We start from the raw sequence: 12,733 nt of genomic DNA, 5'->3' as shown, positions 1-12,733 counted from the left end.
CATAAGAGATACTGGTCAGCACACTTCAGCCTTGTAACGTTTCTGTCTGCTTTTGGCGTCAGGACCTCATTCTGTCCTCGTAGAATGAGTTAGAAAATGTTCCCTTCTTGGTTCTTTTTTTTAGCATTTCTGATTTTGTGTTGAAAGCCCTATGCGTTGAGTCACTGTCATCATATTTTCCTTTAATTCTTTGGCTCATTTACAGTAGCCGCCCTGAAGTCCTTAGGAAATGCGACCTGGGCCGCGCAGCCTGGGCCTCTGCCATCTGCCCTTTTCCCTGAGTGTGGCCACGCTTCTGTTTCTTTGCTTATCCCATAATCTGGGGCTGCAATCTGGACAACCTGGGTACTATATTTGAGCAAGTCTGGATTCTTGTATTTTTATCCAAGGTTGTTTGATTGGTTTTTGTTTGCTTGGGTATTTTACCTGGACCTAAGCTGGAGAATCTGTGTCCACGGCAGCCGCAGATGTGTCCGCTCATGGTTTCTGCTCTTTTCTTGTTGAGCTGAGATGTCCCGGGGTGTCCACCTGTCTTTACAGCTCAGCGGTTGGCCGCTGCTGTGTCTGTGGTTGTGCTCCAACACCACGCATCCCCGAGGCTCCCCATGGCCAACGATCTGTGCATGTGGGGAGCCGATATCCAGTCAGTTCCTGGTCCCCTGTGGCATCACTTCTGTGGCTGCACTGGATCCCCCTGCACATGCCTGTGCTGCTTCTGTCGGCCAGGGTTCCGGGGGAGCTGCCTCTGTCTGGCTTTCTTGTTCTCAGCATCTCCCTGTTATTTTTCTGACTGGTCCCTGCTCTCCTTACCCCTCCCCGGCCAGGGCTGTGGGCCTCTCCAGGTCCTGCAGATGGACCCCTTGTGGCTGATGAAAGTGTTCCCCTCCCACCTTGAGCCCACCCTCTCTGGAAGCAAAGCTGCTGGTCCTCAGCTACCCACCCTGGTGCAGCTGTGCTCTTGCTGGGTAGAGTGGGGTAGGGGGAGGTGGAGCAGCTGCTTATATGCTGCTGGATTTGGTTTGCTGGTATTTTGTTGAGGAATTTTGTGTCTGTATTCGCCCTCAGGCTGGGAAGCCAAGTCCCGCTCCTCCCAAAGCTGCAGCGGGATTTCAGGAGTCAGTGTGTTCTGATTTCAGGAGGCAGTGTGTTCTGATTTCAGGAGGCACTGTGTTCTAATTTCAGGAGTCAATGTTTTCTGATTTGTTGTCTGCCTTGAATTGATTTCCAGAGGCCTGAATGGTTGTTTCTACCATTTTGTCCAGTTTCGCACTTGGCTTCGTAGAGATAACTCACTGATTTCTGCTCCACTGTAGCCAACAGTCCTCCTCAACAAGCACTCATTGAATGAGTTGGTGAATGGCAGGTCCTGGATCCCTCACATGCTGGAGCAGCAGGCGGGCCATCTGCGTTGTCTGCCCTGCAGACTCACTGAGCAGTGTGTGGGGCTGTCTGACCTGTCAGCAGGGGCGCAGGGCGCTCACTCTTCCGTACGCGGTCCCCTCCAGAACACAACACAGTGGATCTGGCATCACAGGGAAGCAGGCTGTTGGGCATCCAGATGGTGAAATTTACTGTCTTCAAATGTCAGCATGTTTCAGTTAAATTTTTCAAATGGACATCTTTGTGAAACATATTAAATAGCATTACTCCCCTGAACGGAGACCGCTGTGCTGGAAGGTGTCGTGGGAATGGGTTGTCCCTCTGGTCACCTGCTTCTTAGTGGGACTGAAACACAGCGCCCCCTTGGCACCCTGAGGAGCTCCTCCCACCTGAGGGCTGCTGTGCTCTGGAGAGCTGGCCTGGCTCTGGGTGGCTTTCGGGCCCTCCTCTAGCACTCCCTGGCGGCCCCTTTCTCCAAGCCACTGCTCTTCAGGATGACGCCTGGTGCGACTTGATTCTCAGCAGAACCTGAAGGACTCCTCAGGATTCTCCAGGCCCTGTGGGATATGCAGGGGGCTGAGTGGCAGGGGTCTTTTGGGTCTGAGATCCCATGGCCCACACTTGGCTCTCTGAGCACTGCTTGCCAGACCCTGGGTGAATTGTTGGCCTCTTGGGTCCTCAGTCTCTTCATCTCTGTTGATAATAGTTATCTTGAAAAATTTCCATTGAGTAAATAGGAAACAATTTCTTTCTTTCTTTTTTTTTTTTTTTTTTGATGGAGTTTCGCGCTCTTGTTGCCCAGGCTAGAGTGCAATGGTGCGATCTCAGCTCACCGCAACCTAACCTTAGCCTCCCGGGTTCAAGTGATTCTCCTGCCTCAGCCTCCCTAGTAGCTGGGATTACAGGCATGAGCCACCACGCCCAGCCAACAATTTCAACTGACCATACAGTATTGAGCATGAGTTACTTAACAAAAGATACCTGCCGTCGTTATTATTGGTGGTTGTGTGTTCAATGTACAGGGTTTCGTTTTAATCAAGTGGTGTGAGGCTGACGGATGAGGAGGCAATGGCTATGAGGAAAGGAGTTTCCACTCATAGTTTCCCAGAGACCCCCAGGGAGGGAGTGAGGGGAGACCAAGCTCCTTGGTTGTGGTTCTCATGGGAGGATCAGGCAGGGTGAGTGGAACAGGCCGCCCAGGCTTGGGGTTGGCTCTGGATTTGTTGGCTTTCATGTCAGAAGTGTGCTCACCGTGGCCTCCTGCCTCTAGGAACTGGCTGTCCCTAGGAGGGCAGTCTCTGCAGGGTCCACAAGCCTCCAGATGCCAAACCGTGAAACAAGACAGAAGTGAAGGCAGCACTCACACAGCCTAGTAAGACAGCTTTCCTTCTTGCTCTTAGCTGTTCTTTGGAGCCTTCTCAGGGTCACCTGCAGACTGAGGAGTTACGATGCCTCCCGCAGGCAGCATCCTCACAAGGTCCGCACAGCCCCGGGGCAAGGACAAGACCCCCGTCGGGGGCACGGAGGCTGCCTTGTGCTCGGGGCCTCCTACCCCACAAGCCCGCAACCCCCCGACGTGCCGCAGCAGGCAGGGCACTGGCCAGTCACCAGTCGCTGCGCTGGGGAAGCCTAATGCTCGGGCTCCCTCACTGGGTGGCTTTCCCAGCCTGGGGTCCAGGAGCAGGTGTTGCTGGAGAACTCAGTCGCCACATGTCCCCTTTCACGCTACAAGGCGCCTGGAGAAAGCAAACATGGGTGGGGCACTGAAAGAACTTCTGGATGCGCTTTTGCCCTTCCAGCAGTCAGGGTAGCAGGAGCCAAGGCTTGGGAGAGGAGGGGGAGGAAGCTCGTGCTCCAGATGCTCACTGAGTACCTGTGTATGCCAGGCACAGTCCGCATGCCCACAGCTGCCCCCGTGACGGGCAGGCCCCCTCGCAGAGCCCACGGGCCGAGGGCCCCTCAGTGAGGCTGAAACTCAGCTGGGACTGGCCAGGTCGTTTCCAGGTCTTGCTGTCCAGCTGCCGATGATTCAGTTGGCTTCCATATTCTGTAAGCTGCAGAGGTGCATAAAGGTAGAAAGATGAAAATGTAGGATATTTACGCCCTCCTGTGGAAAACCTGGGGCTTCTCAGAGTGTCGTGTTGGCACCACGGCTGCCTGTGTGGCTCTGCCTGCCACTGCCCTCGTGGCAGGGAGGCAGTGACAGCTATAGAGAAGCGCAGCAGGCCGGCCTGGTCGTCGTCCTCAAAGCACCGTGATGTGTTAATGTGAACGACTCGTGTTTTATTCTTGTTCCACCACAGGCAGCGTCTCCTCCCGGGGCCCCGAGCATCCCGGCCTGACCCCGAGTCAGAGGAGCGTGGGAAAGTCTCTCAGGTAGTGCCCCCTGCAAACACCTTCTTCACAGCGTTTTAACCCCCGCAAGCACCTTCTTCACAGCGTTTTAACCCCCGCAAACACCTTCTTCACAGCGTTTTAACCCCCGCAAGCACCTTCTTCACAGCGTTTTAACCCCCGCAAACACCTTCTTCACAGCGTTTTAACCACCGCAAGCACCTTCTTCACAGCGTTTTAACCCCCGCAAGCACCTTCTTCACAGCGTTTTAACCCCCGCAAGCACCTTCTTCACAGCGTTTTAACCCCCGCAAACACCTTCTTCACAGCGTTTTAACCCCCGCAAGCACCTTCTTCACAGCGTTTTAACCCCCGCAAACACCTTCTTCACAGCGTTTTAACCCCCGCAGGCACCTTCTTCACAGCGTTTTAACCCCCGCAAACACCTTCCTCACAGCGTTTTAACCCCCGCAAACACCTTCTTCACAGCGTTTTGACCCCCGCAAACACTTTCTTCACAGCGTTTTAACCCCCGCAAACACCTTCTTCACAGCGTTTTAACCCCCGCAAACACCTTCACAGCGTTTTAACCCCCGCAGGCACCTTCTTCACAGCGTTTTAACCACTGCAAGCACCTTCTTCACAGCGTTTTAACCCCCGCAAACACCTTCTTCACAGCGTTTTAACCCCCCGCAAACACCTTCTTCACAGCGTTTTAACCCCCACAAACACCTTCTTCACAGCGTTTTAACCCCCGCAAACACCTTCTTCACAGCGTTTTAACCCCCCGCAAACACCTTCTTCACAGCGTTTTAACCCCCGCAGGCACCTTCTTCACAGCGTTTTAACCCCCGCAGGCACCTTCTTCACAGCGTTTTAACCCCCGCAGGCACCTTCTTCACAGCGTTTTAACCCCCCGCAAACACCTTCTTCACAGCGTTTTAACCCCCGCAAACACCTTCACAGCGTTTTAACCCCCGCAAACACCTTCTTCACAGCGTTTTAACCCCCGCAGGCACCTTCTTCACAGCGTTTTAACCCCCGCAAACACCTTCTTCACAGCATTTTAACCCCCGCAAACACCTTCTTCACAGCGTTTTAACCCCTGCAAACACCTTCTTCACAGCGTTTTAACCCCCGCAGGCACCTTCTTCACAGCGTTTTAACTCCCACAAGCACCTTCTTCACAGCGTTTTAACCCCCGCAAACACCTTCTTCACAGCGTTTTAACCCCCGCGAACACCTTCTTCACAGCGTTTTAACCCCCGCGAACACCTTCTTCACAGCGTTTTAACCCCCGCAAACACCTTCTTCACAGCGTTTTAACCCCCGCGAACACCTTCTTCACAGCGTTTTAACCCCCGCGAACACCTTCTTCACAGCGTTTTAACCCCCGCAGGCACCTTCTTCACAGCGTTTTAACCCCCGCAAACACCTTCTTCACAGCGTTTTAACCCCCGCAAACACCTTCTTCACAGCGTTTTAACCCCCGCGAACACCTTCTTCACAGCGTTTTAACCCCCGCGAACACCTTCTTCACAGCGTTTTAACCCCCGCGAACACCTTCTTCACAGCGTTTTAACCCCCGCAGGCACCTTCTTCACAGCGTTTTAACCCCCGCAAACACCTTCTTCACAGCGTTTTAACCCCCGCAAACACCTTCTTCACAGCGTTTTAACCCCCGCAGGCACCTTCTTCACAGCGTTTTAACCCCCGCGAACACCTTCTTCACAGCGTTTTAACCCCCGCGAACACCTTCTTCACAGCGTTTTAACCCCCGCGAACACCTTCTTCACAGCGTTTTAACCCCCGCGAACACCTTCTTCACAGCGTTTTAACCCCCGCGAACACCTTCTTCACAGCGTTTTAACCCCCGCAGGCACCTTCTTCACAGCGTTTTAACCCCCGCAAACACCTTCTTCACAGCGTTTTAACCCCCGCAAACACCTTCTTCACAGCGTTTTAACCCCCGCGAACACCTTCTTCACAGCGTTTTAACCCCCGCGAACACCTTCTTCACAGCGTTTTAACCCCCGCGAACACCTTCTTCACAGCGTTTTAACCCCCGCGAACACCTTCTTCACAGCGTTTTAACCCCCGCGAACACCTTCTTCACAGCGTTTTAACCCCCGCAGGCACCTTCTTCACAGCGTTTTAACCCCCGCAAACACCTTCTTCACAGCGTTTTAACCCCCGCAAACACCTTCTTCACAGCGTTTTAACCCCCGCAGGCACCTTCTTCACAGCGTTTTAACTCCCACAAGCACCTTCTTCACAGCGTTTTAACCCCCGCAAGCACCTTCTTCACAGCGTTTTAACCCCCGCGAACACCTTCTTCACAGCGTTTTAACCCCCGCGAACACCTTCTTCACAGCGTTTTAACCCCCGCGAACACCTTCTTCACAGCGTTTTAACCCCCGCGAACACCTTCTTCACAGCGTTTTAACCCCCGCAGGCACCTTCTTCACAGCGTTTTAACCCCCGCAAACACCTTCTTCACAGCGTTTTAACCCCCGCAAACACCTTCTTCACAGCGTTTTAACCCCCGCGAACACCTTCTTCACAGCGTTTTAACCCCCGCGAACACCTTCTTCACAGCGTTTTAACCCCCGCGAACACCTTCTTCACAGCGTTTTAACCCCCGCAGGCACCTTCTTCACAGCGTTTTAACCCCCGCAAACACCTTCTTCACAGCGTTTTAACCCCCGCAAACACCTTCTTCACAGCGTTTTAACCCCCGCAGGCACCTTCTTCACAGCGTTTTAACTCCCACAAGCACCTTCTTCACAGCGTTTTAACCCCCGCAAGCACCTTCTTCACAGCGTTTTAACCCCCGCAGGCACCTTCTTCACAGCGTTTTAACCCCCGCAAACACCTTCTTCACAGCGTTTTAACCCCCGCGAACACCTTCTTCACAGCGTTTTAACCCCCGCGAACACCTTCTTCACAGCGTTTTAACCCCCGCGAACACCTTCTTCACAGCGTTTTAACCCCCGCGAACACCTTCTTCACAGCGTTTTAACCCCCGCGAACACCTTCTTCACAGCGTTTTAACCCCCGCGAACACCTTCTTCACAGCGTTTTAACCCCCGCGAACACCTTCTTCACAGCGTTTTAACCCCCGCAGGCACCTTCTTCACAGTGTTTTAATCCCCGCAAGCACCTTCTTCATAGCGTTTTAAAGGAAGTTGTCAGCAAAATAAAACTCCTCATCATCCCACTCACCAGAGAGAATTACTGCTAAAAGTTTAATATGTTGCTTTTCATTCCTGTTTTTACGTGCTTTGAGTCAGGTTTTGTTGTATATACCACTTTAGAGTTTGCTTTTTTTTTTTAGCCAGAGTCTCGCTCTTTGTTGCCCAGGCTGGAGTGCAGTAGTGCGATCTCGGCTCACCGCAACCTCCGCCTCCTGGGTTCAAGTGATTCTCCTGCCTCAGCCTCCCGAGTAGCTAGGATTACAGGCATGTGCCACCACACTCGGCTAATTTTGTATTTTTAGTAGAGACGGGGTTTCACCGTGTTGGTCAGGCTGGTCTCGAACTCCCGACCTCAGGTGATCTGCCTGCCTCGGCCTCCCAAGGTGCTGGGATTACAGGCATGAGCCACCGTGCCTGGCCAGGAGGTTGCTTTTTTGAAGCTAAGATATAACGTAGGCATTTGCCCTGTTGCTAAAAACTTCAAAAGAACCACGTGGTGACTGCATGCTCTTTTACCACAGGAATAGGCCGTGGGTCAGCAGGCGTCTTCTATAAAGGGCAGGTAGTAAATATGTTTGGCTTTTGGGGCAGCTGCTCAGCTCCGCCTCTGTATTGAGAAGACCGGGGCAGGCAGTGTGTAAATTAATGGGTGTGGCTAGGTTCCAGTAAAACTTTATTTACAAAAACAGGTGGCAGGCTGGACTCAGCCCCAGCCCCGGAACAGACCACAGTTCACCTCTCCATGCTCTTCTCAGACCTCTGGGTGGCCTCCCACTCTGTCTGCTGCATATTTAAGCACACACCGATGTCTCTGTCAACTGAACGCGTGTGTTCAAAGGTCTGGTGGTCTCTCTAAAAGGCAGACCCTCCCATGTCAGCCCCCCAGAGCCCTTGAGCGGCTTTTGATGCCTGTGGTCCCGTCCACCCTGGATGCCTGCAGGCCTCAGCATTCTTTCACGCCCCCCTCCTGTCCCCGCTGGCCTGGGTTGTCGACCCTCCTGGGTGCCCATGGGCCCTGCAGCATCTGTCCACACCTTCTGCTGGCTGCCTGGCGGGGGTGTGCATGCTGGTCGGAGGTACTCAGAGATGCTTTTGAATCCAGGCCTTTAAAACCACAAAACGGTCAGTGCTGTAATTGTCGTGTCACCAGAGATGCTCGGAGCATTCATGATTTTGTGTTTCTTGAATTTATTAGGATTCCACCTCTGCAAATCCCCTACAAGGGACCACCGCTAACGCCAACACCACAGTTACCAGGGAGAGCAGGAAGAGGGGACTCTCCAAGCTTCGGGGGCTCCCAGGCGAGGCCGCCCCACCGGCCGCCCATCAGCATCTCCAGCCTGCTGCAGAGGCAGTGTTTAGGCAAGTGCTCAGCCAGCCCAGGAAGAAAACGCTCTTGGGAAAGCACGTGTGTAAAGAAGCTCTTTAACTGAGCGTGTGCCAAGGGCAGACACGGAGCTCTAAACGTTCTCAAGAGCTGTGTTTCTCAGCTTTTTCTTAGTTGTTCAGAAACGCAGTAATGTTCACTTTTATATTCATTGTGAACTTCCAAAATTATGACTTAAACATATTGATAATACTCTGAAAATACTAAGATGACATCTGAATTTTTTAAAATACACATTTTAGTGAATAAACTCTTGTCCCCACCTTATTTTTTGTGTGTAACATGTGCACCCTCATTTTCCCCAACAGTGTGAAGTTCTGAAGTCATTTCAAACACAAAGTTGATGTGTTTTCACCGTGACTCTCGATACCTCCTGTGGGACCTGCTCACCTTGGGGCATCCAGCCACCCGCTCTGCCCATTTCCAGTCCTCCAGCCTTCGTGCCCACCAGCATGTGTACGTTAGACAGCCAGTGCGACTGCACTTTCTCTCTTGATTAAATAATTAAGTAATGTAGTCGAATACAGTATGTCTCTGATTATCAGGGGTAGCATATGTGTGATATGTTTGCAACTTTACTCTTAACAACTTGGAACTTCCTTAAAATGTTGATGCTGGAGGCAAAACGAACACCTGCCTGTTGATTTACTGTTAGAAGGTTCTGGCTGCAGCTCCTGGGGGAGACAGGTCTGCTGTGGGGTGCGCACGCAGCATGGGTCGGCTCCGCCACATCCTGTGTTAGGTGATTACTACGCATTCTGTTCTCACAGTACTCACAGCTGGCCTGTGATGCCGGCTTCAGCGGATGAATCTCTGTCATGTCTGGAGATGAATTCCGGGCCTGAGCTCGCCCTGCAGATGTGGCCTGTGTGGGTGGAGCCGCTGCCTCCGTCAGGAGGGTGGGGTCTCCTGCAGGAGATGCCCCTGTGCACGTGGCTCCCAGAGTCTCAGAGCCCACGTCTCCGGGACCACACAGGGTTGGAAAAGAGGCTTATGGGGTTAGTTCTAATCTTTTAGTTTGCATTTACCTAAAAAGTGCCAAAGAACTTTGTTATCTCACTCGAGTTAACCGAGTTAACAGCAGCCGAGCACCGCGTGAAGCAGGAGAATCCTCACCTTCACTGTCGGCGGAGCTGAGGCACTGCCAGGCTGCACACAGAAACTTTATTTCAGGTGAGGCGTCCCTGCCTTCACAGCGGCCTCCCAGGCACCTCCCCTGGGCCCTCCAGATGCCAGGATGCCTGGGCTGCTAGACAGACGGTGCCCATGTCCTTCTGGAAGTCATGGCATTCATGGCTGTCCCAGATTGACTGTCCCCTCCAGGAGCTGACTGTCCCTTCCAGGAGCTGACTTTCCCCTCTGGCAGCTGACTGTCCCTTCCAGGAGCTGACTGTCCCCTCTATGAGCTGACTATCCCCTCTGGGAGCTGACTGTCCCCTCTGGGAGCTTACTGTGCTCCAAAAACTCGTGCTGAAATCAGATATGCAAAAATCTTGTAGTAACGTGCATGTTCTAAGTTGGTTTCATTCCCAGAAATTTCAAAACGTAAAATCATGAATCAAATTATGGCACTGGTGTTTCATTCCCTGTGTGTGCTATGTGATATGTACATGCGGGCTTCACACGTCCAGCTGCAGGCTGCATGTGAAATACAAGCGGTAGGAATCGCTTCTCTTCCTGCAGCTGCCGTTCTCACGGTTTACCTCGCAGGGCTCAGCTCAGTCTGCAGCGGCCGCCCTGGTTCTGGCAGGTGGACTTGCTGGAGCTGATCCTGCAAAGGAACGTGGCCAGGGCCATCCTCATGCCTGTGGTGTTCCTTAGGGGACTTCTTTGAAAACTTTGCCAAGAAATATTGCCCCGGGGCCGCCTGCCACTGCCTCACCCTCTCTCCAGGCAGCGCCGGGCCCTTCTCTCTGGGGGCTGATGAGTGGTGCCTGATTTTAAAAGTGCAGTTTCTTCCATCACTTCATCGTTCTAGACATAAACTTGAGGCCATACTTGTAGCATTTTTTGTTCTTTATTGCTGTTGTTTTTCACAGTTGAGGCTGCATTTGGCCAGGGTCCACCCCGCAGCACTTGGTTCTGTCCAGACATTCGCCAGGGGCAGCCCTCGCGCCTCGATTTGCCACGGGCCCACCTCGGCACACCTTTCTTTCCTTTCCAGTGATTGTCACCGGAAAAGGCACAATTTAGTAAAACACCCAGACAGTGGCACGAGCCTACTCCGTGGATGGAGGTGACAGACAGCACTGCCGAGGGAGAACTCCCTCCTGTCCTCACGCAGTGCAGGAAAGCCCACGTTCAGCCCAGGAACAGCAGCGCAGGGCCTGAGGGATGATGCGTGAAGGCACGAGCTGTGTGAAACAAGACTGTGAAAGCCCAGGGTCAGCCGCGGGGTCGTGATGGAGCAGCAGAGACTGGCAGGGGGCAGGACCACGGAGGGGCAGTGCCCTCAGCTCTTCATGCGCGTCCTGGGCTAGAAGTGGGCGGCACCTTTTCTGCGGGCTCTGCCACTCCCACATGTGGGTGTACTGCAGCCAAGCCTTTCCCCACACCCCCCACCGCCTGCCGTGAGTTGTCCTGCCCGGTGGTGTCTTGTGGGCTGTGCTGCAGGCAGTGTGGGGCTGCCTCCACCACTCGCGGTGCAGCTGTGATTCAGGGCCAAGACATAACCTTGGGCTGAGTCCCCCACCACTGTGCAGCCTCACGCATCATCCCTCAGGCCCGGCACTGCCGCGAGGACAGGTGGGAGTTCCGCCTCGGCAGCGCTGTCCATTGGCTCTATCCAAGGAATGGCTTTGTGCCACTGTCTGGATGTTTTACTAAATTTTGCCTTTTTTGGTGAAAAAAATGTTTCCCTGCAGTATTAGTCTGTTCTCACGCTGCTAATAAAGGCATACCCAACCGAGACGGGATAGTTTATAAAGGAAAAAGGTCAAATGGACTCACAGCCCCACATGGCTGGGGAGGCCTCACAGTCACGGTGGAAGGCAAAGAAGGAGCAAAGGCACATCTTACATGGCGGCAGGCAGAGAGTGTGCGCAGGGAACTGCTCCTATAAAACCATCAGATCTTGTGAGACTTATTCACTCTCATGAGACCAGCATGGGAAAGACCCACCCACATGATTCAGTTACCTCCCACCCGGTCCCTTCCACAATGTGGGAATTATGGGAGCCACAGTTCAAGATGAGATTTGGGTGGGGACACAGCCAAACCACATCACCTGCCCATCTAAGCACCACGTCCACAGTTCAAGATGAGATTTGGGTGGGGACACAGCCAAACCACATCACCTGCCTGTCCGAGCACCATGTCCACAGTTCAAGATGAGATTTGGGTGGGGACACAGCCAAACCACATCACCTGCCCGTCTGAGCACCACGTCCACAGTTCAAGATGAGATTTGGGTGGGGACACAGCCGAACCACATCACCTGCCCGTCTGAGCACCACGTCCACAGTTCAAGATGAGATTTGGGTGGGGACACAGCCAAACCACATCACCTGCCCGTCTGAGCACCACGTCCACAGTTCAAGATGAGATTTGGGTGGGGACACAGCCGAACCACATCACCTGCCCGTCTGAGCACCACGTCCACAGTTCAAGATGAGATTTGGGTGGGGACACAGCCAAACCACATCACCTGCCCATCTGAGCACCATGTCCACAGTTCAAGATGAGATTTGGGTGGGGACACAGCCAAACCACATCACCTGCCCGTCTAAGCACCACATCCATCTCATCAACCAGCACAGCAAGGCCCTCTCGGTGATGGCATAGGGAGGCAGTTGCCAACAAGACGTGGTTCGAGCTGTGTCTGTTACAGGAAGTCCAGAAGTGCCAGGGGAATGGACACATTGCTCACTGTGATTTTTATTTTCTCGCTAAGCTTCTGAGTTTTGAGGGAAAAAAAATATTTGAGACTAAAACTAATGTTTATAGACAGATGTCACTAATGCTGGGTGGGATTTGGAGGAAATGCTGGAGAAGGAACTTGGCCAGGAGGAAGGAAGCCGTTCACTGGACGGATTAGTGCAGACGGGCTCCATGAGTTCACACAGCATTCCTCAGGAAAATAATGTGATGTTTGCTCAACCTGACCACACTTTGTTTCCTTCAAGATGTTTGCCACTAATAATGCTGTTGTCTGCAAATTCAATGAAAAATGGTCATTTTGCTGGCAGCGTGAGAATGTTTAGTTTCATAGCTAGTTAACAAACATAGGCAAAATACTTCCGGGTTAACAGTGGCCTCAGCCACCTTTTTTCCGTCCATTCCCGTCGGAGCTACCCGCGGCCTCTGCAGCAGTGCTGGCTGGCAACACTAGAGGGCACTAGACCAAGGGAGCCTGAGCGGTGCCCGCGCCCGTCTGGGAAACTGTTTAGTGCTGCCCGCCGAGTGTAAAAGCGTTGAGCAACTCAGCAAAGCGACG

The 12,733-nt window shown here is 53.0% G+C and overlaps 1 protein-coding gene across 1 annotated transcript in view; it reads left to right on the top strand.

The window, feature by feature from the left end:
• Positions 1-8,814, top strand: part of RNF212 (ring finger protein 212) — a 52,950-nt gene extending 44,136 nt beyond the window's left edge. The window contains exons 10-12 of the mRNA XM_055246651.1: positions 3,684-3,756; positions 8,107-8,273; positions 8,607-8,814. Of these exons, the coding sequence (XP_055102626.1) occupies positions 3,684-3,756; positions 8,107-8,273; positions 8,607-8,611 (245 nt within the window). The 3' untranslated portion in view covers positions 8,612-8,814. The remainder of the gene's footprint in view (positions 1-3,683; positions 3,757-8,106; positions 8,274-8,606) is intronic.
• Positions 8,815-12,733: the final 3,919 nt, after the last annotated feature.

The sequence above is a fragment of the Symphalangus syndactylus genome, chromosome 16 (assembly GCF_028878055.3).
Source record: "Symphalangus syndactylus isolate Jambi chromosome 16, NHGRI_mSymSyn1-v2.1_pri, whole genome shotgun sequence".
Classification (NCBI taxonomy): Eukaryota; Metazoa; Chordata; class Mammalia; order Primates; family Hylobatidae; genus Symphalangus; species Symphalangus syndactylus.
This window is presented reverse-complemented; position numbering and strand designations above follow the sequence as displayed.